The sequence below is a fragment of the Somniosus microcephalus genome, chromosome 2, assembly GCF_052327205.1.
Source record: "Somniosus microcephalus isolate GS21.2 chromosome 2, FLI_Smic_1.0, whole genome shotgun sequence".
Taxonomy (NCBI): domain Eukaryota; kingdom Metazoa; phylum Chordata; class Chondrichthyes; order Squaliformes; family Somniosidae; genus Somniosus; species Somniosus microcephalus.
Genome location: NC_140988.1, coordinates 80,534,096 through 80,561,008, shown reverse-complemented (window position 1 = coordinate 80,561,008; position 26,913 = coordinate 80,534,096). Strand labels below are relative to the sequence as shown.

Genomic DNA, 26,913 nt, shown 5'->3' with positions numbered 1-26,913 from the left:
TCCCCTCCTCCTCTTCCCCCTCCCCTCCTCCTCTTCCCCTCCTCCTCTTCCCCTTCCCCTCCCCTCCTTCTCTTCCCCCTCCCCTCCTCTTCCCCCTCCCCTCCTCTTCCCCCTCCCCTCCTCTTCCCCCTCCCCTCCTCTTCCCCCTCCCCTCCTCCTCTTCCCCCTCCCCTCCTCTTCTTCCCCCTCCCCTCCTCCTCTTCCCCCTCCCCTCCTCCTCTTCCTCTTCCCCCTCCCCTCCTCCTCTTCCCCCTCCCCTCCTCCTCTTCCCCTCCTCCTCTTCCCCTTCCCCTCCCCTCCTTCTCTTCCCCCTCCCCCTCCTCCTCCTCCTCCCCCTCCCCTCCTCCTCCTCTTCGCCTTCTCCTCCCCCTCCCCTCCTCCTCCTCTTCGCCCTCTCCTCCCCCTCCCCTCCTCCTCCTCTTCCCCCTCCCCTCCTCCCCCTCCCCTCCTCCTCTTCCCCCTCCCCTCCTCCTCCTCTTCCCCCTCCCCTCCTCCTCCTCTTCCCCCTCCCCTCCTCCTCCTCTTCCCCCTCCCCTCCTCCTCTTCTTCCCCCTCCCCTCCTCCTCTCCCCCCCACTCCTCTCCCCCCCACTCCCCCCCCACCCCCCCCCCCCCACTCCCCCCCCCACTCCCCTCCCCTCCCCTCCCCCCCCTCCCCTCCCCTCCCCTCCCCCCCCTCCCCTCCCCTCCCCCCCCACTCCCCTCCCCACTCCCCTCCCCCCCACTCCCCTCCCCCCACTCCCCTCCCCACTCCCCTCCCCACTCCCCCCCCCACTCCCCTCCCCCCACTCCCCTCCCCCCACTCCCCTCCTCCCCCCACTCCCCTCCCCACCCCTCCTCCCCCCACTCCCCTCCCCACCCCTCCTCCCCCCACTCCCCTCCCCACCCCTCCTCCCCCCACTCCCCTACCCAACCCCTCCCCCCACTCCGCTACCCAACCCCTCCCCTCCCCGCTACCCAACCCCTCCCCTCCCCCCACTCCGCTACCCAACCCCTCCCCTCCCCCCACTCCCCAACCCCTCCCCCCCTCCCCTCCCCCCACTCCCCTACCCAACCCCTCCCCCCCACTCCCCTACCCAACCCCTCCCCCCCCACTCCCCTACCCAACCCCTCCCCCCCCACTCCCCTACCCAACCCCTCCCCCCCCCACTCCCCTACCCAACCCCTCCTCCCCACCCCCTCCTCCCCTCCCCCCACTCCCCTCCCCACCCAACCCCTCCCCCCCTCCCTCCCCCCACTCCCCTCCCCACCCCTCCCCCCACTCCCCTCCCCCCACTCCCCTCCCCACACCCCCCCCCCACTCCCCTCCCCACACCCCCCCCCACTCCCCTCCCCACACCCCCCCCACTCCCCTCCCCACCCCCCCACTCCCCTCCCCCCACTCCCCTCCCCACCCCCCTCCCCACCCCTCCCCTCCCCACCCCACCCCCCACTCCCCTCCCCACCCCTCCCCTCCCCTCCCCTCCCCTCCCCTCCCCTCCCCTCCCCCAGTCGGGGAACACTTCAGCAGTCAAGGACATTCAGCCTCCGATCTTCGGGTAAGCATTCTCCAAGGCGGCCTTCGAGACACACGACAACGCAAAATCGTCGAGCAGAAACTGATAGCCAAGTTCCGCATCCATGAGGACGGCCTCAACCAAGATCTTGGGTTCATGTCACGCTACATGTAGCCCCACCTGACGCAGGGTCATCCAGACTCGAGTCGACATTGGCTTGTTCTCTCTACACAGATGCGGCCGGACCTGCTGTGATTTCCAGCAAAAAAAATGTTTTTTGTCTGTTTTTTTGTTTTTCATACAGAACCCAGCATCTGCAATATTTGACCCCTTGTGACCCCACCTCATTGTTCTTTGATGTAATGTTTTCCTGACTGACCTGTTTGGACACCATTCACACCTTTGATTGCTGTGATTATCTCTCTGCCGAGGTGTGATAAATGGCAGTTGGCAAGATTACCTGTAAACATCTGACATTATTCTGACTATATAAGCTGTGTCTTTATGCATTTCTCCACTTCACCTGACGAAGGAGCAGCGCTCCTAATGCTTGTGATTTCAAATAAAGCTGTTGGACTATAACCGGGTTGATAAAGCACTCCAGTCCCCGGGGAGACTGGTATAAAACGTTACTTCTCACGCTCCACTTTCCCCCCCCTCAAACTCCTTTGTTCCTCTTTTGATTGGAACAAATAAACTGTAACTAATAAAACTTTAAATGAACCTTACAAACTCCTTTGTTCAGTTGCAGCCGGCTGACGCTGACGTCACCACGGGTGAATTGTCACCTGTCTGGTGACGGGCTGAAGCCAGTGGGCATGCGCAGCGGTGCCAGCGCCGGCTAGGGCACGTGATCAGACGGTGCCGTTCTTCAATCCTGAGAACTGCATTTCCCAGACTGCTTTGTACCATTTGGCGCAAGACACAGGTCCTGTTTGGACCTTCGATCACTAACCGGGGAGCGGGAGCGAGAGCGAGAGTGAGAGTGAGAGTTCAGCAGCAGCGGTGCCCAGGACTCTGAGTGATTAAACACAGCAATCAGGGAGAGCCGTGTGCCGCATTGTTTTCAGTGGGTGACAGGCGGCTCCGGGATGTGGTCGGCAGGCTACAGGTTTACAGCGCGAGGTAAGAGCCCCTCCCTCAGCAAAAGAAGGATCTGCCTCTGGGACAGTAAAGGGGCTGACCGACTGACTGATATTTAAATCGTAACCTGCCACACGGGTCTTTTTAAAGTCACCTGAACCAGTTGTGACCAGTGCAATAAGTTTAGGCCGGTTCATCACGAGGGTGGAAATCGATAATGATGTGATTAAAAGTGGGAAGTTTTCAGAGGTTCTCTTCAGTGCCTCTCTTCCTAATCCTGAATGTAGGTTAAAGGTTGAGGACATCAGATATTGAGTCAATGCAAACAATCTGCACAACCATAAAATTAGGAAAAAACATGAAATATCTACCGCTCACATAGCATTGTAAAACTACATGTGCAATCAGTCTTGTGGTTTGAAATTTACAATGAAAAAGTTTCATTTGTATCATGACTAAGGCACTATTTTTATAGTGTACATATTATAACATCTACACATTTGATGAACATTGGCGTCCAAAGAGGCTGTTTATTGGGCAGAAACTCTTGCATTGCACTGCTCTGATTAGAAGTATGTCAAAGGTTAGTGCCAGTGTCTGACTTTTAATTTGGCAGAGTTGCAGTTCAGATTGATTGCTAGGTGGCGTGTGATTCAACTTAATATCGTGTTCAAGAACAATTAAATGTTTTTATTTTCTTGATGTTGATTTAATCAAATCAAAAACTTGTTTGTACTTCAGTTAAATGATTCCATGGTTGAACTGGCTGTTATGTATTATGTGTTCTCCCACTGGCGGTGGCGCTGTCACAGCAGATAAATGGGTTTGTTCTCTTGGTTGGGTTTGTACTCTTTTTTTTGTTCTGTATTTTCTCTGGAACTTTCCTTTTGAGCACTAATTGTGTTTAAGTATAACAGCACAGGTACAGACACAACACTGGCTACCCTGGATTTTATTAGTACTGTAATTGGAAAGAGAGCTACTAAAATACCCAGAATACTAATAATTTAATTATAGCATAGGCTTACAAGGACTGCCAACATATGAGGTTCAAGTTAATAAAGAATCAAACTGATGCGGTGTTGTGGTGTGTTAATGCAGTTATGCCCAGTGCCACTGAATTGGGGGCGGGGGGGAAGGAAAAAGTGCCGTCTGACCGAGTCTTAAAAAAATTCTTTGTGAAAAATTACTGCAGCTAAACTTCAGCTATAGCTATTTATGCTCGTGTTGAAGAAATTTTCATTTTGTATTTGAATACTTTTCTCAACTCTTGGGTTTTTTAAAAAACTCTACCTTGATCAGTGGAGACTTGCAGTTGGACTCTGAGAGCGGGTAGGCAACTGCAGAGCCATTTTCACAGAATCACAGAAACCCCACAGTGCAGATAGAGGCCATTTCGGCCCATCGAGCCTGCACCGACACATATCCCACCCTATCCCCGTAACCCCACGTATTTAACCCCCCTAACACTAAGGGTCAATTTATCATAGCCAATCAACCTAACCCATACATCTTTGGACTGTGGGAGGAAACCGGAGCACCCGGAGGAAACCCACGCAAACACGGGGAGAATGTTTGCGTGGGTTTTCTCCGGGTGCTCCGGTTTCCTCCCACAGTCCAAAGATGTGCGGGTTAGGTTGATTGGCTATGATAAATTGACCCTTAGTGTTAGGGGGATTAAATACGGGGGGGTTACAGGGATCGGGTGGGATATGTGGCGGTGCAGGCTCGATGGGCCGAAATGGCCTCTATCTGCACTGTGGGGATTCTGTGAATGTGCAAACTCCACACAGACTTTTAGATAAGTATGTTGGCTTCTGGTGTGCAGGTATATTTGATGTGAACACTAATTTGACATCAAGCCCAAATTCTTTACTTGGCATTCTTTGGACTACTCCTGTTCCTATGTTCCTTTCAGCCCCTCAAGCCTGTTCCGCCATTCAGTGAGATCATGGCTGATCTGTGACCTATCTCCATATATCTGCCTTTGCCCCATACCTTTGGTGAGCAAAAAGCTTTCAATCTCAGATTTAAAATTAACAATTGATCTAACATCAATTGCTGTTTGCGGAAGAGAGTTGCAAACTTCTATCGCCCTTTGTGTGTAGAAGTGTTTCCTAATTTCACTCCTGAAAGGGCTGGCTCTAATTTTTAGACTATGCCCCCAAGTTCTAGACTCCCCAACCAGCGGAAATAGTAGCTCTCTATCTACCCTATCTGTTCCCCTTAACATCTTGAAAACTTCGATCAAATTACCCTTAACCTTCTAAATTCCAGGGAATACAACCCTAGTTTCTCTCCTCTAATCTCTTCTTGTCATTTAACCCCTGGAGTCTGGGTGTTATTCTGGTAAACCTACGCTACACTCCCTCCAAGGCCAATATATCCTTCCTAATGTGTGGTGCCCAGAACTGCTCACAGTACTCTGAGTGGTCTAACCAGGGCTTTGTACAGCTGTAGCATAACTTCTACCTCCATGTATTCTAGTCCTCTAGATATAAAGGCCAGCATTCCATTAGCCTTTTTGATTATTTTCTGCACCTGTTCATGACATTTTAATGATCTCTGTACCTGGACTCCCAAGTCTCTTTGGACCTCCACTGTGTTTTGGCTTTTCACCTATTAGAAAGTACCCTATATCCTTTTTAGGTCCGCCTACATTGAAATCCATTTGCCAGTTTTGCTTATTCACTTAACCTATCAATGTCTCTTTGTAATTTTATGCTTTCATCTACAATGCCGGCTATCTTTGTGTCATTGGCAAATTTGGATATGTGGCTTTCTATGCCATCATCTAAGTTGTTAATAAATACAGTGAATAGTTGCAGCCCCAACACATCCCTGCGGGACACATGAGTCACATCCTGCCAATTAGAGTACCTGCCCATTATCCCTACGCTCAGCCAATTTCCTAACCAGGTCAATAATTTGCCTTCAATTCCATGGGCTTCTACCTTAGTTAACATTCTCTTATGAGGGACTTTATCAAATGCCTTCTGGAAGTCCATATAAATAACATCCATAGTCATTCCTCTGTCTACTACATTAGTTACCTCTTCAAAAAATTCAATCAGGTTAGTCAGGTATGACCTACCTTTCACAAATCCATGCTGGCTCGCTCTGAAAATTTCCAAGGTGTTCAAGTCACCCTACCCTTAATTATAGACTCTAGTAATTTCCCGACAACAGGTGCTAGGCTAACTGGTCTATAACTCCCTGGTTTCCCCCTCTCGCTATTCTTAAGTAGTGGCGTGATGTGCAATTTTCCAATCTAAAGGAACAGTTCCTGAATCGAGAGAACTTTGGAAGATTATAGTTAGGGCACCTGCAATGTGCTCACCTACTTTCTTTAAAACCCTGGGATGGAAACCATCTGGTCCTGGGGATTTGTCACTCTTTAGTGCCATTATTTTCTTCATTACTGTTCTTTTACTTGCCAACATTGCTCCTGACCACCCTCTTTTTCTGATATAATTGTAAAAAAAAATGGTGTTGATTTTGATATCCTTTGCAAGTTTCTTTTCACTCCCATTTTGTAGCTCTTGCTATCTGTTTTGTCACCCTTTGCTGTTCTTTGTATCTTTCCCATTCACCATGATCTGTGCTATTTTTTGCATTTTTGTAAGCTTTTCCTTTAGTTTTATGGTGTCTTTCACCTCTTTCGTTGTCCATGGCTGGGTTTTTTTGGCAAGTAGAGTTCTTGCCCCTTAGGGGTGTAAACTGGTTCTGTATCATGTTAAATTATTTTTTGAACACCTCCCACTGATCTTCTGTCGTTTTACCATTAACAGATTTTCCCAGTTTACTGTGGACAGACTGTCTCATCCCGTTGAAGTCGGCCTTACCTAAATCTAGAATCTTAGTAGCTGTTTCATGTTTCTCCCTTTTCAAACGCTATGTTGAACTCGATCATGTTATGATCGCTATTAGATAAATGTTCACGCACAGTGTTAGCTGCTAGCTATGTGGAGGAGTGCAATATTTTGAGACAATTGTGTGGATTTCTTTAAAAATCTGTATTTTGAGAGATTGGGTCGATTGGGCTTATACTCGTTGGAGTTTAGAAGAATGAGAGGGGATCTCATTGAAACTTATAAAATTCTGACAGGACTGGACAGACGAGATGCAGGAAGGATGTTCCCGATGGTCGGGGAGTCCAGAACCAGGGGTCACAGTCTAAGGATAAGGGGTAAGCCATTTAGGACTGAAATGAGGAGGAATTTCTTCACCCAGCGAGTGGTGAACCTGTGGAATTCTCTACCACAGAAGGCAGTAGAGGCCAATTCATTAAATATATTCAAGAAGGAGTTAGATATATTTCTTAAGGCTAAAGGGATCAAGGGATATGGGGAGAAAGCAGGGACCGGGTACTGAATTTGGACGATCAGCCATGATCTCATTGAATGGCGGAGCAGGCTCGAGGGGCTGAATGGCCTACTCCTGCTCCTATGTTTCTATGTTTAATATGCTTTTCCTCTACAGTGCATAGGTGTCTCCATTCTTCGAACACGGCACAGAAGGAATCTCTTCCGTCCTTGGTGTATGTTAAAAGATGCGTTTCCTCCTCTTCAATTTCCCGTATCACTACACACTACACAGTCCATCCTCGGGATAAAGATCCACGATGGGAAGGTAACTGTCATGGATGTTGGCTTTTTACACTGGCAATTTCCTTGGGTTTGGTGTCAACAGTAACATCCGAAGTGGATCTTGTGGCCCCCTACAATCCGGAGTGTACCTTTCTGTGCCCAACATATTAACAAATGACAGCATGTCAGGGATAGTAACAGAGAACCCTTATTCCGTACACTGGCTACAGATGCGTATCACATGCCACCACTTGATTTATCACTTTACGTACAGCAGATTAAATAAGCATCCCACTGAGACACAGTACACACACTTTAATACAATGAGAAGATATGATTCCCTGCACCACTTGATACATGAAAACAATAAGGACACAACTCACTTTCACTCTAAACACACTGTCTAACCATAAAATTATTTAGTTTTAACCTCTGACAAGCCTGCTATAAGCCAGAATAGTCTAATGCTGTTTAAACTTTAAAACAACAGTACTCAATATTATAGCTCTCTTAGAGAACTACCACTTTTAATTCTGTAAGATGAAGTCTCTTTCCATCAAGCTGGCAATCTCTGAAGACTCCAGCCAATAAGGACCTTCCTCTGTCTTCAAAGGACTCAGAATGGTTCTCCTGTAGGACAATGGAGCCATTTCTAAAAATACAACAAGATGTTTGGGAATCTAAACGTTGGTCCTTTATCGGGATGATTAATTAACACCTCAGACATTTTGCACCCCCACACCCCGCTTCTATTGTGTGAGCTGAAATTTGCATTTTGAGGAAAATCTAATCAACAAAGTCTACTTCATAGAGTCATAACGGCATAGAAGGAGGCCATTCAGACCATCGAGTCTGTGCCGGCTCTCTGTAGAGCAATCCAGTCAGTCCCATTCCCCCCGCTCTCTCCCCGTAGCCCTGCAAGTTTATTTCCCTCCAGTGCCTATCCAGTCTCCCCTTGAAAACATTGAGTGTTTCCGCTTCTACCACTCCGTCGGCAGCGAGTTCCAGGTCCTCACCATTCGCTGTGTAAAAAAGTTTTTCCTCACGTCCCTCCCGTATCTCTTGCCCAAAACCTTAAATCTGTGTCCCCTAGTCCTTGTACCATCAACTAGTGGGAACAGCCTTTCCCCATCTAGCCTATCCAAACCTGTCATAATCTTGTACACCTCTATCAAATCACCCCTCGACCTCCTTTGCTCTAATGAAAACAAATCCAGCTTCTCCCACCTGTCCTTGTAGCTAAGATCCACCATCCCCAGAACCATTCTGGTAAATCTCCTCTGCACCCTCTCAAGGGCCTTCACATCCTTCCTAAAGTGTGGTGACCAGAACTGGACGCAATACTCCAGTTGTGGCCTAAAGCATTTTATAAAGGTTCAGCATAACATCTCTACTTTTGTACTCAATACCTCTATTTATGAAATCCAAGATCCCATATGCTTTGCTAACCACTCTCTCAATATGTCCTGCCACCTTCAGGGACCTATGCACATTAACTCGCAGGTCCCTCTGTCCCTGCACACTCTTTAAAACTGTGCCATTAAGTGTATATTGCCTCTCCCTGTTCCTTCTGCCAAAATGCATCACCTCACACTTCTCTGTATTCAATTTCATCTGCCAATTCTGCTAGCTTTTGTATGTCCTGTTACAGTTGATTGGTATCATCCTCACTGTTTGCCACACCCCCAAGTTTGGTGTCATCGGCAAATTTAGAAATTCTACTTTGTATTCCAATATCCAGGTAATTTATATATATCAAAAAAAGCAGTGGCCGCAGCACTGACCCTTGGGGAACACCACTGTCTACCATCTTCCAGTCTGGAAAAACAGCCATTTACCACAACTTGCTGTTTTCTGTCCTTGAGCCAATTCCTTATCCAAGCTGCCACTGACCCACCTATTCTGTGAGCCTCAATTTTGTTAACCAGCCTTCTATGTGGTACTTTGTTAAACGCCTTCCTAAAATCCATGTCGACAACATCCGTTGCATTCCCTTCATTGATCCTCTCTGTTACTTCATCAAAAAATTCAATTAGATTAGTCAAACATGATCTGCCTTTTACAAATCCGTGTTGGCTCTCCTTAATTAGCTTAAACCTCTCCAAGTGCCTGTTAATTTTTTCCTTGATTATTGTTTCTAAAACTTTACCCACCACTGATGTTAAACTGACCGGCCTGTAGTTACTAGTATTGTCCTTGCACCCTTTCTTGAACAATGGTGTCCCATTTGCCACTTTCCAATTCTCAGGCACCTCCCCCGCATCTAGGGAAGATTGGAAAATTATGGCAAGCCCTTCCGCTATCTCCTCCCCCAATTCCCCTAGCATTTGGGATGCAAGCCATCTGGACCAGGTGACTTATCCACTCTAAGCATACCCAGCCTTTCTCGTACATCCTGTCTATCAATTTTCACCCCTTCCATTGCTTCTACCTTTTCCACTTCTACCAATATTTTGTCAGCATCCACCTCCTTAGTAAACACCGATACAAAGTTGAGTATTCTAGCCTTGCCCTGCACCTCTAAGCATATAACACCTTCTTTGTCGCTAATCGGCCCCACCCCGCCTCTTACTACCTGCTTACTGTTTACATGCCGGTAGAAGCTTTTTGGGTTCCCTTTTATGTTAACTGCTATTCTACCCTGATATTCTCTCTTTGCCAATCTTATTTTCATCTTCATATCCCCTCAACTTACTGTATTTGGTCTAGTTCTCCCTTGAAGAATTCACCTGACATGCATCATACACCTTTTTTTTGTTTCATCATCTTCTCTATCTCCTACGTCATCCCAGGAGCCCTTGCTTTGGTTCCCTTGTTGGAATGTACCTAGCCTGTACTTGAAACATCTCCTCCTTAAAGATCCATTACAGTTTTTCCTGTCAGTCTTTGGTTCCATTTTACCTTGGCTAGATCCCTTCGCATCCCATTGAAGTTAGCCCTATTCCAGGTTAGAAGTTCCACTCCTAGATTGTTCCTTGCACCTCTCCATTGCTAATCTAATCTTATGATACCATGATCATTCTCCCACAGACACTTGGTCCACCTCATTCCCCAGCACCAGATCCAGCAATGCTTCCTTCCTAGTTGGGCCAAGAACATACTGGTCAAGGAAATTCTCCTGAACACATTTCAGAAATTCCTCCCCCTCCTTTCCCTTTACCCTAGCATTATCCCAATCGATATTTTGGTAATTAAAGTCCCCCAATATCACCACTCTATAGCTGTTGCATATCTCTGCGATTTTCCTACAGATTTGATTCTCTACCTCCCTTTCTCAATTTGGAGGCCTATAGAATACCCCCAATAACATGATCATGCCTTTTTTGCTCCTCAACTCTAAGCAAATGGATTCTGTCCTTGTCCCCTCAAGAACATCCTCCCTTTCCAACACTACAACGGCTTCCTTAATCAGCACTGCCACCCCACCTCCCTTTTTTCCTTCCCTACCTTTTCAGGCTGATGATTTTCTGTTTTTAAAAAAAAAAAGCTTTTGGAGTTAACCTGTTGCATGGTGAATCTAGCATTACAAGAATACAAGTTTAAAAAAAATCCATTTTATCACACCAATGAACATTTGCGTTGAGGAGAATTAAGGTTTTTTTTTTATATGCTAGCTGATGGCCCATGGTACTGTACTACTCGCAATGAGTTGGAGGATATGCTGTTTTATAACAGTTGGGGGTTTTTCTGCCATGCATAACATCAGGGCTGCTGATTAACAGTGACTGAATAAGTTGAATTCTGTATTTATTACTTAGTATTCTCAGATTATTACAGGTGCCTCGGGGATTGAATTCCACAACTCAATGTGAAAACCATAAATGAGTGGCCTTTACATATTCATTTAGTTTTTACATTTCATTTTTACCTGTTACCATTTTTAAAGCTGAGGATGCACAGCAATATGGTACGCAAGATGGATCAGTTGGAGGTAGGTGTCTGGTATATAGCAAAATTGGTGTGGGGGTTAGCTACAGTAGGTGGTGGTATTAGGACGTGGCATCACTGGAAGGGGAACCTGAATTTGGCATAACTGATTAGGGGGAATATGGGGGTGGAATGTGGGATTTTGCTCACTGGATTCCTAGTGTATGTTACCAATGAGGAGAGGGGAGGGCATGGACCTGACTGCACTTGGGGAGTGGGGGGCAGGTGGAAGAGGGGGTTTTCCCAAGTCTGGCACTATTGGTTTGTAAGTTTCTAACTGCTTTGTCATTATTTCCTGAAGGTGTATACGTGTCTGCCTTTCTCTGTCACTAATTAGAATGTTTATTTTCTAACTATAACAAAGTACAGGTAGTGATGATCAGAGCCTTTGTCTGAAAAGCTTTCAAAATTCAACTTGTTTGTTTGGGAGGGGGGAATACTCAAATTAGAATGAGGAAAGATGCTCTCAGTCTTTGTCTCTTCTCTCATTTCCTCTCTCCGCTTGATGAACTTGCTGAAGTAAAAAAAAAATTAGTTACATACTTGCTCAATTTCATTATCCAGTTTGTAACACTCAAACTGAAATACTAATGGTCACAATTTAACTTTTTCACTGAGAAAAAGAATTGTTTATCATTTGAACATAACAATCACAACAATTGTGTAACCGATAGTCTGTCATACTTGAAATGGGTCCCCTTGTCATTCTTTCTCTCTCTCTCTCTCTCTCTTCCCCTTTCCTCTCTGAAAAATGGGAGATTAAAATATTTTTGAACAACCATGTTGACAAGTTGATTGGTTCATCATTTTTTAATTAGTGGGTTCTCCTGACTTGTCATTCAAGAACAGTTGGTTTTCATGAGCCCTTAGCGGTTTCTAATTGGTAGTTTTCTAGCCTCCTTCCTCACTTTTGATGTGCATTCCCTACCTTCAGTTTTATCTTGTTTTGAGCCATGCAACAAACAGAAAAATGTGTGCTAGACACAAAATCTTTACCATATCAATGGATATTTAAAGAAGAAACTGTCCCTGATGGCTCAGTAGATTTAGTGATGTACACCTGAATCTCTATCTTAACTGACATTCAAACTAAGTTATCCCTAATGAACATATTTAAGAGTTCAAATAAAAATGGGGAGAATCTCCTAATGTTAAGAATCTGAAATAAGAAAAACAGCATGTCAGCATCAATAAAGAGAAAAGATTGATTAACATGTTGTCGAGACTATAAATTGGAAGGTTAGTGAGCCCTTTAGTTGAACAATCGAGGGGAGAGAGAGGAAGAGAATAATGGATTGAATGCCCAAACAGCTTTGATTGAAAAGCTAGAATGCTGTAAAAATGAAAACTGGCGGATTATCTTAGTGAGACATTAGGAAGACACAGTGGTGAAAATTGTTAGACAGGGAAATTATATGAAAAGCAAAATGAGAAAGGAGAAGAATGCAGGGAATCTAAAATAAGAATAAAAAATGCTGGAAACAGTGCATCTGCTGTGCTCTAACGCCTGAAAAGAGGGAAAAAAATGCCAAACCACAGATGTTTTCACCTGCCAGAATTGTGGTCTGACGAAGAGTCTGCATGTGCAAGGCAAGTTTGCCTCATTCCTTCTCCCTTCCCCTGCTCCTTTGCTAATGGACCCATGCAGCTCTGCTTCTAAGTGGAAGACATAGCTGAGGTCTGATGTTGCTAAAATCCAAGTTCAGACCAGAGAGCTACATGGTTTCCAAAAGAAAAATGAAATACTTTCCTGAATTTTATGATTTTAGCTGAAACCATGTAAGAGGCCAAAGACCGAGAGGTCAGAGTGGAAACTGGAGGAGGAGTTGAAGTCCAATTCATATTTGTGGATAGAACAGAGATGGTTAGCAAAGCATCCAAAAAAATTGCATTTGATTTCTCTAATACAGAGGAGATCATGCCATGAGCAGTAAATAGAGTATATTAGAGGACGTACATATAAATTAAATTGCTGTCTCGCATGCAAATGTTTGAAATCCTGAATATTGCTGTGCGAAGAAGTGAATGAATAGGCACTGCATCTGCTACAGTTCTACAGTTGCCCTGGTATTTGCCTGGGGAACGGCATCCAGAAGTTAGGATGGTGGACAAATGAGCAAGTGTATACCAAAGGGAATCTTCTGTCTAGGGGGAAGGGAGGGGAAAATGTGCTCGGTGATGCGATCATGTTGTATTTGGTAGAAAATAATCTGCTAATGTGAAGCCTAGTGGGGGGGGACAAGGGGAAAGGTGTCAGTTGTTAGGGGAGCGAGAGCGGAGGTATGGAAAACAGGTCAGACATGTTTAAGGGCACTGTCAAATACAGGTGATGGGATGGCCCAGTTGAGGGAAAAAGGAGAACCTTTCAAAAGTTTTAGTGGCAAAATTTGAGTTCTCTGAGCAGATATGATGGCGATGCAGAAACTAGGAGAAGCAAGCAGGGTGGGGGGGAAAAAAACATAATCCAGGTAATGGTAATTGTGCAGTTTATTTTCTTTTTTGTGGCTTGAAATAGATAATGGGGTTGATTTTCCTCTGCTTTGTCCCCAGGAATACCTGTGCCCTAAGCACACAGTTCAGGGCAATGTGTGGAGAAACCCATTATGTAGGTTTCTACTCTTTTTTTTTTTCTATAGTCTGAGGATTTCCATGTGGCAGAGCAGGACATATGCCTGCAATAGGTGTAACCCTAACATAATCATTTTAAATGAGACCTGGCCGATTGGGTGCCCAAATGCTGGGCCACGGTGGGCCCTGTGCCGGTGACTCCCTCAGTTCAGCTGTGTCTGTCCAGCACCAGGTCAGAGGAGGCCATGAAAATGATCTCCACTGTTTACATGTTATTTTTCATTATTGCTAAATTTTTCATTATGATCTGAGGGAAGGTTAGGCAAAATAGCATCGATGAAACCTGTGCTGCTTTTCAGAGAGCCTCCTTTCTAATGAGGTACAAAATAAATGACCCTAAGGACGTCTAGTCCTTGCACGTCAGGCAGAGAATAGAATAGGCTTTCAGTAGTTTGGCTGGCATAAAGTCATTACATGTCCACATGACACACAGCCCTAGTGTTGTGGAAGTTTTTTTTTATACAATTTAAAGTTACTGAAAATTGCCATTGGAGATGGTTCACATCTAGAAAAACTGGTTCCAACAGAAAAAAGATAATGCAAGAGCTACCTCATTTTGGAAGTGAGAGTTCTACACAGAAGTCTAATGTTGAAGGAGTGAGTCTGTACCAAGACCCCAGTCCATCACCGTGGACATGAATCGTTCTTCAGAATTAGCTGAACAAAATACATGCATCTGAGACACTCCCCAAACTCACTGGCTAAAGCTGTAGGTTGCTGAACTTTGTGTTAAAATGTGCATTATGGTGCACTTAAATGAGTTGTGTTCTTCAAGTAGTACAGTGCAGTATCACATTACTGTTTGATTTCTTACAATTTGAAGTATTCTGCATATAAGTTTCATATTGCTATAATTGTACTGAAAAATTTGATACACTTATAGTTTGACAGTTGTGCTTTTTTATTATATAAGTTTATATCATATTTATATCTCAGAAACATCCCAAAGTTACTATTGTTATATCTGATAGTTGTGTGTATTTGGAAAATCCTTATATTAAACATGAGGAAACAGACAATTTATCAAATCTGCCTGAACCTTCAAAGCAATTCATATGATAGATTCACATTTCTTATTCTACTATTGCATCCTATTTCAAGGGGTCAACATGGAGCGGTTTGCAGATGAAGCTGATGTGGTGATAGTGGGTGGAGGACCTGCTGGTCTGTCTGCAGCAATCCACCTTAAACAGTTGGCTGATAAACATGACAAGGAACTACGAGTGTGTTTGGTGGAGAAAGCTGCACAGATTGGTGGACATATCCTTTCGGGGGCCTGCCTAGATCCAAAAGCTCTGGAGGAGTTGTTCCCAGATTGGAAAGACAGAGGGGTGAGGAAGTTATTTTATGTTGAACATGAGCTATTGTTTTCCTAAAAAAAAAAAAAAAACCGCTTACTGAAAAAATACGATTTGGAGTTTATGTAGCAATGCAATCCTATCTAATATATGTAAAAGATCAAAGGTATCTCTGTAACATACTGGGGGGGGAAACAATTCCCCTTCGGCAGTAATGACAGTATTTTTATCCCAGGCAAAATGGCAAAATATGACTGTGACAAGGGATAAAGTAACAGATTTCTGATTACGGTACTCTAATCTTAAACTTCTGATGACTACTCAGTCTTACAACTTTGTAACAGTCCCGCTCCAGAAATTTTATCACACTATCCTGGCTGACACTCTAGTGCAGTACTGAGACGTTAAACCGAGGCCCCGTCTGCCCCCTCAGGTGGGTATAAACGATCCCATGGCACTATTTTGAAGTAAAGCAGGGAAGTTCTGCCTGGTGCCCTAGCCAATATTTATCTTTCAGCCAGCATCACTAAAACAGATTAGTCATTATTTTGTTGCTGTTTGTGGGACCTTGCTGTATGCAAATTGGGTACCACATTTTCCTACATTACAACAGCGACCTCGCTTCAAAAAACGTAATTGGCTGTAAAACACTTTGGGGCACCCTGAGGTCATGAAATACGCTATATAAATGCAACACCTTTCTTTTCTTTAATACTATTTCTCACCTACTGTTGGAGGAACATACTGGAGCTATCTCATTTTTGATAAACTACCTTCTGATTCATTAAAGTGAACATTTTATGAGGGGTTGGAGAAAGTGTCCCTGACCACTTGACATGCAACAGTTTTTATTTCAATTTTGCTAACTATACATGAATATTACAATGTATAAATACAATAAGGTGATCAGATTTTTTTTGACAATTTAGCAGTGCAAGGAAATGGAGTTCTATACTATGAATATAACTTAGCTAATGCCTCTAATGAAATTGTTGGAATGCTTACCTAAAACAATTTGCAGTATTGGAATCCTGTGGTGCAATTCCAAAAGCAGAATTACTAGCTGCGTAGAGCCCAGATAACAAATAGGGTTTGGCAATATTGAGAGATTGCAAAACAAAATCAACTTTCTGTATCTTGCTGAAATTTTTCTTAAACAATTGGTCAGCCAGATCTGGGAATTAAATTGATTTTGAAAAAAATCAATTTTCTACACTTTTTTTTTCCCTTAAAGTTCAGCTAGGCAGCTTAACATTTTCATTACTTGACAACAGTCCCCATTAAGTGAAATCAAGTAGTGTGTTACTAAGTGGATTTGAACTTATTTTGACATTCGGGTCTAAAATGTCTCATAACCTAAGTTGATCCAGGGATTGTTAATTGGCCCAGAATTACCATAGAATCTCGATTGTAATCAAGTTATTTAGGGAATTTATTTCTAGAATTGATTCAGAACTTCTTTATAATGTGATATGTAATGATTTGTGTGTATATGTACGTAACAGGCTCCACTGCACACTCCGGTAACGAAAGATGTATTTAATATTTTAACGGAGAAGTACAGAATCCCGGTTCCAATTTTACCAGGTATAGTGAATATATTTTATTTATAACTGCTGTGCATATAGGGTAAGGTAGCATAGTGGTTATGTTCCTGGACTAGTAATCCAGAGGCCTGGACTAATGATCCAGAGATATGAGTTCAAATCCCACCACGGTAGCTGGGGAATTTAAATTCAAAATAATTGAATAAATCTGGAATAAAATGCTAGTATCAGTACTGGTGACTTTGAAACTACCGGATTGTTGTTAAAACCCATCTGGTTCACTAATGCCCTTTTTAGGGAAGGAAATCTATATGGCCTTTTTGTGACTCCAGACCCACATGTCGTTGACTAATAACTGCCCTCTGAGATGGTCTAGCAAGCCACTCAGTTGTATTCAAGAAGGCGGCTTCTCGAGGACAATTAGGATGGGCAATAAATGCTGGCCTTGCTGGCGACATCCACATCCCGTGAATGAATTTAAAAAAAAAAAAAAAAGGATATCCTGTAACACCATAAAACAACTTGCTGCTGAAGGCATGCATCTAAATCCAACTTTTCTCATACAATTCTGCTTTGTCTTCCCCCTTCTGGTTTCTGTGCAGGTCTTCCCATGAGCAATCATGGAAATTATATTGTCCGTTTGGGTCACTTGGTGAGATGGTTAGGTGAACAGGCTGAAGAACTTGGTGTGGAATTGTATCCAGGATACGCAGCTTCAGAGGTGAGTAATGATTTTGGTCTGAATCTGGCTCCCATGTTAGCTGATATTATTCATGGTTCTCTTTCCTCAGGTACTTTCCCCCTCTCCTTCAAATCTGCCGTCGTCACCCCTCTCGTCAAAAAAAACATCTCTTGACCCCTCCGTCCTTGCAAACTACTGCCCCATCTCCAACCTCCCTTTCCTCGCAAGTCCTTGAACGTGTTGTTGTCTCCCAAATCTGTGCCCATCTTTCCTGGAACTCCATGTTTAAATCCCTCCAATCAAGTTTCCGCTCCTGCCACAGTACCGAAACGGCTCTCATCAAAGTCACAAATTACATCCTTTGTGACCGCAACAAAGGTAAACTACCCCTTCTCAACCTGTCTGCAACCTTTGACATGGTTGACCACGCCATCCTCATTGTACTTCATTGGCTGGGAAGCACTTTGGGACGTCCGGCGGTTGTGAAAGGTGATATTTAAAATGCAAGTCAGTCTTTTTCTTTCTCCTTCCTTTTCCTCTTCCCTCCCTCCCTCCCTTTTTTCCTCCTTTATTTCCCCTCCCGAAACCCTCAACCATGCCTTTGTTACCTCTCGACTTGATTATTCCAACGCACTCCTGGCTGGCCACCTGCATTCTACCCTACATGAACTTGCGATCATCCAAAATTTTGCTGCCCGTGCGATAACTCGCACCAAATCCCATTCACACATCACCCCTGTGCTCGCTGACCTACATTGGCTCCCGGTTAAGCAATGCCTCAATTTTTAAAATTCTCATCCTTGTTTTCAAATCCCTCCATATCTCTGTAACCTCCTCCAGCCCTACAACCCCCCTTGAGATATCTGCGCTCCTCTAATTCTGCCCTCTTGAGCATTCCTAATTTTAATCGCTCAACCATTAGTAGCTGTGCCTTCAGCTGCCTGGGCCCTAAACTCTGCAGGTCCCTCCCTAAACCTCTCCGCATCTCTACCTTTTTTTCCTCCTTTAAGATGCTCCTTTAAAAGCTACCTCTTTGACCAAGCTTTTGGTCCTCTGCCCTAATTTCTCTATGTGGCTCAGTGTCAAATTTTGTTTTATAATACTCCTGTGAAGCGCCTTGAGATGTGTTACTACATTAAAGGCGCTATATAAATACAAGTTGTTGGTGTAAAACCCTGTACATTTAGTTGCTTTTATAAAAAAAAAGTATTTTAAACCTGTTCTACATAGGATTTTCCAGGTCTGTATAGTTTAGTAATCATACCACATGTGCATTTATCCAGTGAGCCACTGGGGAAGTTCTAAGGACTTTTTGATATGGACCAGTTTGTTGGCAAGTTTTCCTAATTGACCATTCAAATTGCCCAAACAAGACTTTTGTGAAAATGGACAATACATCCTGCACCCATTTCTCTGATTTTGGTTTTGAAAAAATATTTTTCTATCACAGTCCCACCTAAGGTAACAATAAAACCTTTTTATTTTGATGGAATGTTTTAATGGCTCTTTGCAATATTATTTAGCTAAATTTCATGTACCAGTACTGATTTTGGTCAGTCCTGCTTTTGGTGTTGTACAGGCTAGATTATTCAATCCATATATGGGTATGCATAGAGTATCTTTAATAGTGCATTAATAAATGTGATTTAAAACAAAAAAACATGTATTTTATTTACAATTTTTTTTATTGCTGTAGGATGCCCTTATAACAAATTCTGTTAAATCATTTATTGATCTATGCAGAGCCTGCATTCTGCTTGCCAAAGAAATTCAAACCCTAATGAGATGATCTCATTGAAACATATACAATTCTTAGAGGGCTTGACAGGGTAGATGCTGAGAGGCTGTTTCCCTTGGCTTGAGAGTCTAGAACTAGGGGTCACAGTCTCCGAATATGGGGTCGGCCATTTAGGATTAAGATGAGGAAAAATGTCTTCACTCAGAGGGTGGTGAATCTTTGGAATTCTCTACCTCAGAGGCTGTGGATGCTCAGTCGATGAGTATATTCAAGATAGAGATCGATAGATTTTTGGGCACTAAGGGAATCAAGGTAATAGGGCGGGAAAGTAGAGTTGATGTAGAAGTTCAGCTGTGATCTTATTGAATGGCGGAGCAGGCTTAAGGGGCCCTATGGCCTATTCCTATATCTTGTGTTCTTTGCCAGTCCCCAAAAGCATGTATCATCTTTGACTGTGTTTTATGTTCTGCTGATTAAAATAATTGCATTAGTAAAAAAAGTTCCTTTTTCTTTTTAAACAATCCAGGTTTTATTCCATGAAGATGGGAGTGTTAAAGGAATTTCTACCAATGATGTTGGTATTCATAAAGATGGATCGCCAAAGGTGGGGTTTCTGAATTCTATACCTGTATGCTACTGATCAAAAGGAGAATATATTTTATTTTGCGAATACAACTGCGTTTTCTTCCAGCGGTTTTTTATCCTTATGCAACTCACTTTTTAAATTTGTTCTTGGGATATGGCTGATGCTGTCAAAACACCATTTTTTTTATTGCCTATACCTAGTTGCCTGAGACGGTGGTGGTGAGCCACTTGAACCCCTGCAGTCCTTGTGCTGATAGTGTTGGCTAGGCAATTCCAAGATTTTGACCCAAGTCACTATGGTATGTGTTATGTCCGTGTGTAATTGAGACACGGACTGCAGGAGTTGGTTATAACAGGTGTTTACTGAGTGGAGACAAAACTGGAACTACTATGCAAAGTTACTGCACAGGCTTATATACAGGGGTGGTCACTACTGGTACTGCAGTATACAGGGGCTGCAGAATATAGTTCCTTCTTCAAAGTACATACACTACAATTCCTCCCCTTTTAGCTAAACAGTACATAACATTCGATTAATAATTAAATAACATATTTACAATTACAGTTGCTAGATACATTAGCTGAAGTTAAGCAATTATAAATTCAGTCTTTGAAGAGGCTTCCTGATTCTGTCTGGATAACGCCTCTTTGGGCTATCAGGTTCTTCTGGCAAAGTTGATTCGGGATCAACGTCGTTTGGTTTGTCTGCTTCCAATATCACCGATTCTGAGGTAGATGCAATTGGTACTTCGGTTTCATCACCAGGTGTATCGGATCGTGGTGTGGATTTGACGTTTTCCAGTGACTCTAGAATCTGGTCAGCATGGCGTCTTACAATGCTCTCTCCAACGTCCACGGTATACATGAGAGGTCCTTGCCGTGTGCAGATCGTTCCTGGCTGCCATTTCTCAGTGCGGTAGTCCCGGGCCAAAACTGGTTGACCTATCTTAAAACTCCTGGTCGGCCTTTCATTCATATTCTGAAACTGCCTGTTCTCCACATCTCTTCTGATGTTTGGCTTAACCAAATCCAAGCGGCATCGTAGTCTTCGATTGAAGAACATCATGGCTGGGGTTTGGTTGGTAACCGCATGCGTCGCATTCCGGTAGGCAAACAAGAAGTTATCCACCTTGTGTTGTAGGGGTATGTCTTCATTACACATTGCCTTGATAGCCTTCTTGAATGTTTGAACGAACCTCTCGGCCAATCCATTGGTGGCTGGATGATATGGGGCGGATGTGTAATGCTTAACGCCATTGTTCTTTAAGAACCTCCGGAATTCTTCAGACACAAACTGTGGTCCATTGTCGGAGCAAATCTGTTCAGGCAGCCCATTTCTGGCGAATATGGTTCGTAAGACTGTGAGTTTTTTCTGTGGTGGTTGAGGACATTTTTATTACCTCTGGCCACTTTGAATGTGCATCCACCGCAATTAAAAACATCGAGTCCATAAATGGACCAGCAAAATCAATGTGCACCCTTTGCCATGGAGATGAGGGCCACTCCCATGGATGTAGAGGGGCTTGTGGTGGGGCGTTTTGGACCTTCTGGCATCCTGTACAGCTCTTGGTCATCTCTTCGATTTCTCTATCGATTCCCGGCCACCACACAAACGCTCTGGCTAAGTTCTTCATTTTTACCCCTCCCAGATGACCCTCATGAAGCTCATTGAGCACTCTATCCTTCAATTTGGGTGGAATTACTACTCTGGATCCACACATCAAGGTTCCTCTGCACACTGACAGCTGTTCTCTTCTCGGCGAGAATGCTGGCAACAGTGGTTCGCCATGTGCTGGCCATCCCTTCACCGTTAAATCATAGACCCTGGAGAGTGTCTGGTCATTTCGTGTTTCCTTTTCTATGTTTGCATTCGTCACAGGTAGACAGTCGACTATGGTCGAGTGGAATATCTCCACAGGATCCACTGCAGGTGCTTCTTCCACCATCGGCAACGGTAGGCGCGACAATCCATCAGCATTCCCATGCTGTTTAGTTCCTTTGTACTCGATGTCATATTGGTGTGCCCCTAGGAAAAGGGACCACCTCTGTAGCCGTTGTGCTGTCATTATCGGGACGCCCTTCTGAGGGTTGAAAATGGAGACAAGAGGTTGATGATCAGTTAGTAGAGTAAATTTCTGACCGTGCAGGTAGTGATTGAACTTCTTCACCCCCCACACCAGGCTGAGGGCCTCTCTGTCAATCTGGGCGTAGTTACGCTCGGCTGAAGTTAACGAGTGTGATGCAAAAGCTATCGGCCTCTCTAAACCATCAAGTAATTTATGTGACAGTACCGCTCCAATGCCGTAGGGAGACGCATCACACGCCAGTCTTATCGGTAGTGATGGGTTGTAGTGAGCCAATACTTCTCTTGAAGTGATTAGGTCTTTACTCTTCTGAAAGGCCCGCTTACATTCATCGCTCCATTTCCATGCTACTCCAGTTTGTCGTAGGGCGTTCAGTGGGTGCAGAATTGTGGACAAATTCGGCAAAAACTTATGGTAGTAATTCACCAATCCAAGGAATGACCTCAGTTGCGACACATTTTCAGGCGCTGGAGCCTTAACTACCGCTTCAATTTTATCAGGGGACTTATGTAACCCCTCTTCATCAATCACGTGGCCACAATACGATATCTGTTTCTTAAAAAACTCGCACTTGGGGCGATTGGCTCGTAGCCCATGTTCTTAGTCTAGTGAGCACCTGCTCTAGGTTGGCAAGGTGTTCACTGTCATTTTCACCTGTCACTAGGATGTCGTCCAAGTAACACTGAGTCCCCGGAATCCCTTGCAGGACTTGTTCCATCGCTCTTTGCCATATCGTCGGAGCTGATGCTACTCCGAATACCAGTCAATTATACTGGTAAAGACCTTTGTGAGTGTTTATCGTGAGATACTTCCTAGAGGATTCTTCAACCTCCATCTGCAAATATGCTTGTGCTAGGTCAATTTTTGTAAAACGCTTCCCTCCAGATAGTGAGGCGAAAATATCTTCTATCCTCTGGAGAGGATACTGTACTGTGTGAAGGACTGGGTTCACCGTCGCCTTGAAGTCCCCACAGATGCGAACATTCCTTGGCACCTCAGACTTATTGTTTAACGTTTTCTTCATGACAGGAACGATGGGTGTTGCCCACTCGCTCCAGTCTACCTTAGATAACACGCCTGCATTCTCTGCCTCGACGGCTGGGCGAATTGCATACGGTACCGGTCTTGCTTTGAAAAACTTGGGAATTGCATTCTCTTTTTTTATCGAGGCGGTTACGCCTTTAAGAGTTACCAGTTCTTGTTGAAATACCTCTTTTTAGCGTTAGCTAAGATTTTTGACAATCGTCCAGGTGTGACGTCGTCATCCTTTTTACCAGTCACAGTCAGTGCCTGAATGGAGTGCCAGTCTAAACTTATCTTTCTGATCCATTCACGTCCCAATAATGGTGGTCCACCATCTTGCAGTATGTACAGATACAATTTCTGTATTTCCTTGCCGTTGTCTTAGACAGGCACCCTTATTTTCCCTCTGGGGTATACTTTCTGCCCTGTATACATCTTCAAGACAATGGATGTGTCTTTCAAGGGTATGTGTGAGAATAGCCGCTCGTAGTCTCGTCGATTCATGACGGTCAGGGCTGATCCTGTATCCAATTCCATTTTGACTTGGGACCCTGCTATCGTGAGGGTGACCCAAATGGTTCGGCGATCCTCTTTTGCGATTACGTTGTGAAGTTTGAGACAGCTTAGTCTCTTGTTCCCGGATTCACTATCGCTCTTCTGGTCTTCGGAACTACTGTCCGTCATCTTTTGTACTTTCCTGTACTTTTCCTTAGTAGCCTTTTTGTTGTCGTTAGTCTTCTTCCCAGACCTGCAAACTCGTGCAATGTGTCCCATCTTTCCGCATTGTCTGCATATTTTGTCCTTGGACCAGCAGTCCTTCTGGTCATGGGTTGTTCTGCCGCAGCGATAACATTTTTCAAATCCCCGTGTCATTTCATGGGTGCTGTATTCCTGTGGCTTTTGCTGTATTTCCGCAGCTCCCCTTGCTGCTGCTTCGTACGATACTGCCATGCTGAAAACCTTATCTAGCGTCAGCTCTTTCTCTGAGAGTAACCTCTTCTGGGTTCCTTCACTCAGGAGTCCACAGACAAATTTGTCCCGTAGGGTATTTGCCAGTCCTGCTCCGAACTGGCAGTGCATTGATAGCTTGCGTAGTTCCGTAAGGTAATCAGCATTGCTCTCATCTTTATGCTGATTTCTCTTGTGGAATTTAAATCTTTCGGCTATCAGCAGCGGTGTAGGATTTAGGTGTTCCTGTAGGATATCAACAATTTCGTTAAAACTCTTCGCCATCGGTTTGACTGGAGTGATCAGGTTCCGCAATAGGCCGTACGTTCTTGCGCCCATTAAGTTTAGTAGTACCGATGCCTTTTTCTCATCGGCTACTTCATTTGCCTTGCAATATACTTCGACTCTTTCCACATACGTGGTCCAGTCTTCTATTGCATTATCGAAGGCAGTGATATTGCCAGTCTTCGGCATCTTGGAAATCTAAGATGGCGCCTCCCGCGCTTTGCCTTCTTCCCCGATTGAACAAAATGGCGCCTCCCGCGCTTTGCCTTCTTCCCCGCTGGATTAAGATGGCGCCTCCCGCGCTTTCTGTCTTCTCCGCTGCTGCTAGCGCTGTTGCTGGCGTTTTTATGCCTTGATGGCGACGCCCTATGGTCTTCGCGCACTTTCCCCCCCCCCCCCCGCGCTGCTGCTAACGCCGCTCCCCGTGGCAAACTGCAGCTCCTCGTGGCTTTCTGCGCTTCTAATTTCTTTTATTTTACTTACTGTTCCCGTCGTCAGAGCAAACCCTTCTCTCTCACTCACACTCACACACACACACACACACACACACACACACACACACACACACACACACACACACACACACACACACGCTGCTCAGCCCCGTTGAAAAGCCACCCGATCGAGCTCTAGCCCGCCGCAGCCCAGGAAGGATCAGTGTACTACCTGCTACCAGCCCGATTAGCTGGAACACCATAGACAGGATAACCAAGCCCTGCTCTCGACGGCCTCTCCTGCAAATCCGATGAATCAGAGGCGGTTGCCCACGCTCGACGCCTGGCCTCGACCTCTAACAACTTCACTTCAGGGATGGATCCCCATGAGGTGGTGCAGAACTGTAGGTAAGTTCGGATCTGTTCGTCGCCAGTGTTACGTCCGTGTGTAATTGAGACACGGACTGCAGGAGTTGGTTATAACAGGTGTTTACTGAGTGGAGACAAAACTGGAACTACTATGCAAAGTTACTACACAGGCTTATATACAGGGGTGGTCACTACTGGTACTGCAGTATACAGGGGCTGCAGAATATAGTTCCTTCTTCAAAGTACATACACTACAGTATGTAACTTGAAGGTGAAGTCCAATTCTGGATGGTGTGTAACTTGGAGGTGATGGTGTTCCCATGATCTTGTTGCTCTTTTTCTTCCTGGTGGTAGAAGTCGTTGGTTTGAGAAGTGCTGTTGAAGTAAGCATGGTGAGTTGCTGCAGTGCATCCTGTAGATAGAACATTTTGCAGTGAGAGTGCATCAGTGGTGGAGGGGCTGGATCCTGAGTCCAATAGCAGAGGTGCTGATCAAGCGGACTGACTTGTCATAGGTGGTGTTGAGCTTCTTGAGCATTGCTGCAGCTGCACACGTCCATGCGAGTAATAAGTAATCCATCATACTCCTGACTTGAGATTTCTAGAATATAGAGAGGCTTTGAGGTGTCAGGAGGGGTGAGCCGCCACTCAGAGTACCCAACCTTTGCTCTGCTTTTGTAGCTACGTTGTTGATGTGGCTAGTCCGGTTAAGCATCTACTCAGTGGTGACTCTCAGGATGTTGATGGAGGAGGATTTGCTGATGGTGGTGCCATTGAAGGTCAGGGGAGGTGGGGTGGGTGGGTCTTCTCTAGTTGGAGATGATCATTACCTAGCAGTTGATAGCCCAAATCTGAATGTTATCCAAGTCATGCTGCAGGCTGGCATGGGCTGTTCCATTATCAGAGGAGTTGTGAATTGAACTGAACATGGACTTGTCAGTGAACAGCCGCATTCTTTATATTATGATGGAGGGGTTTGGCATCCAACAACCACAACCATCTTCCTTTGTCTCCGGTATGCCTAGATTGTTTTCCCCTTGACCTCTCATTGATCCCAGTTTAGTTTAGGGCTCCTCGATGTCATAACTTGCCGAATGCTGCCTTAATGTCAAGTACAACTACTCTCAAATCTATACTAAACCAATTTATTTTTAAATTATGTGAAACGTATCCATTTCAAAATTTCATATTTTTTAATTAAACCACAAGAAGCTTAAAATCCCAGTGCAATAGAAGACAATTTGTGTTTCACTTCCTTCAACTGGAAAATGCCAAACAGTTTATTTTGCTTTGTCCAGGAATTTGTTTTAGGTGTTGTGTTGCACCACATCTCTTTCTCACAAGAGCTGAGTGAGTCTACCAACAAGTAGGCCCTACCAACAAGAGCAAACCAAGTAGGCATGGGGTGGCATCTAGAATTAGTGGTATGATCATAATGGTCCTGGTGGTGACCTTCTGGATCTTCATGCAGAAGGACTGAAGGCAGAATATGGGCAGTCCTGGTCATATATACATTTCCAATCATTTGGAGCTTGAATTTTTTTTTTTACACCCCCCCCCCCCCCCCCCCCCAATGTTATTGGAAATTATATTCACTGCATGGCACCTTTCCATGATAAACCCCAATTATTCCTCCTTTGATGTGGCATTACAAAGTTTCTTTGAAAATCTGGTTAAAATAGCAGCATTGCAGAATAAAAGTGCAAATTTGAACTACTTTTACACTTTGTGCATTTGTTTTGGAGAGGAGCAGAAAGTCAACCCTTTAGTTCTTATTTGGATGTGTTATATTTTTTAATGCATTGTATTTATAAATTCAAAAGGAGACCATTTGGATAAGATTCAATAGAGTGTCTTTGGTGTTCTAGATTGTACTGCAAAGTGGATTCCTTTGTTTCAGTGAACTAAAGATCTGCACTCTGAGATCACATGTATTCTCCTGACCACTTTTCTCGTATTTGCTTCATAAGATGCAATTTATAATATTCCAAAGGCAGTAATTGAAATGTATTTCTTCACACTTTTACAAAGGACACATTTGAAAGAGGAATGGAACTTCATGCCAAAGCAACGATATTTGGTGAGGGTTGCCATGGACACCTTGCCAAGCAGTTGTACAGACAGTTCAAACTAAGGGAGAACTGTGAACCACAGACTTACGGTATAGGATTAAAAGAGGTAAATGTACTTTAAATTCTT

General features: G+C 44.4%; 2 protein-coding genes across 13 annotated transcripts in view; one reads left to right on the top strand and one right to left on the bottom strand.

Moving 5' to 3' along the window:
• Positions 1-26,913, bottom strand: part of rapgef2b (Rap guanine nucleotide exchange factor 2b) — a 1,083,630-nt gene that overhangs the window by 78,942 nt on the left and 977,775 nt on the right. The window lies entirely within an intron of this gene.
• etfdh (electron transfer flavoprotein dehydrogenase) overlaps positions 2,355-26,913 on the top strand; it is a 120,841-nt gene continuing 96,282 nt past the window's right edge. The window contains exons 1-7 of one of the 2 annotated variants that reach the window (XM_086010688.1): positions 2,355-2,620; positions 7,061-7,210; positions 14,824-15,053; positions 16,526-16,607; positions 17,170-17,288; positions 19,514-19,591; positions 26,746-26,892. In XM_086010688.1, the coding sequence (XP_085866814.1) occupies positions 2,587-2,620; positions 7,061-7,210; positions 14,824-15,053; positions 16,526-16,607; positions 17,170-17,288; positions 19,514-19,591; positions 26,746-26,892 (840 nt within the window). In that variant the 5' untranslated portion in view covers positions 2,355-2,586. The remainder of the gene's footprint in view (positions 2,621-7,060; positions 7,211-14,823; positions 15,054-16,525; positions 16,608-17,169; positions 17,289-19,513; positions 19,592-26,745; positions 26,893-26,913) is intronic. The other variant, XM_086010686.1, reaches the window with a different exon arrangement.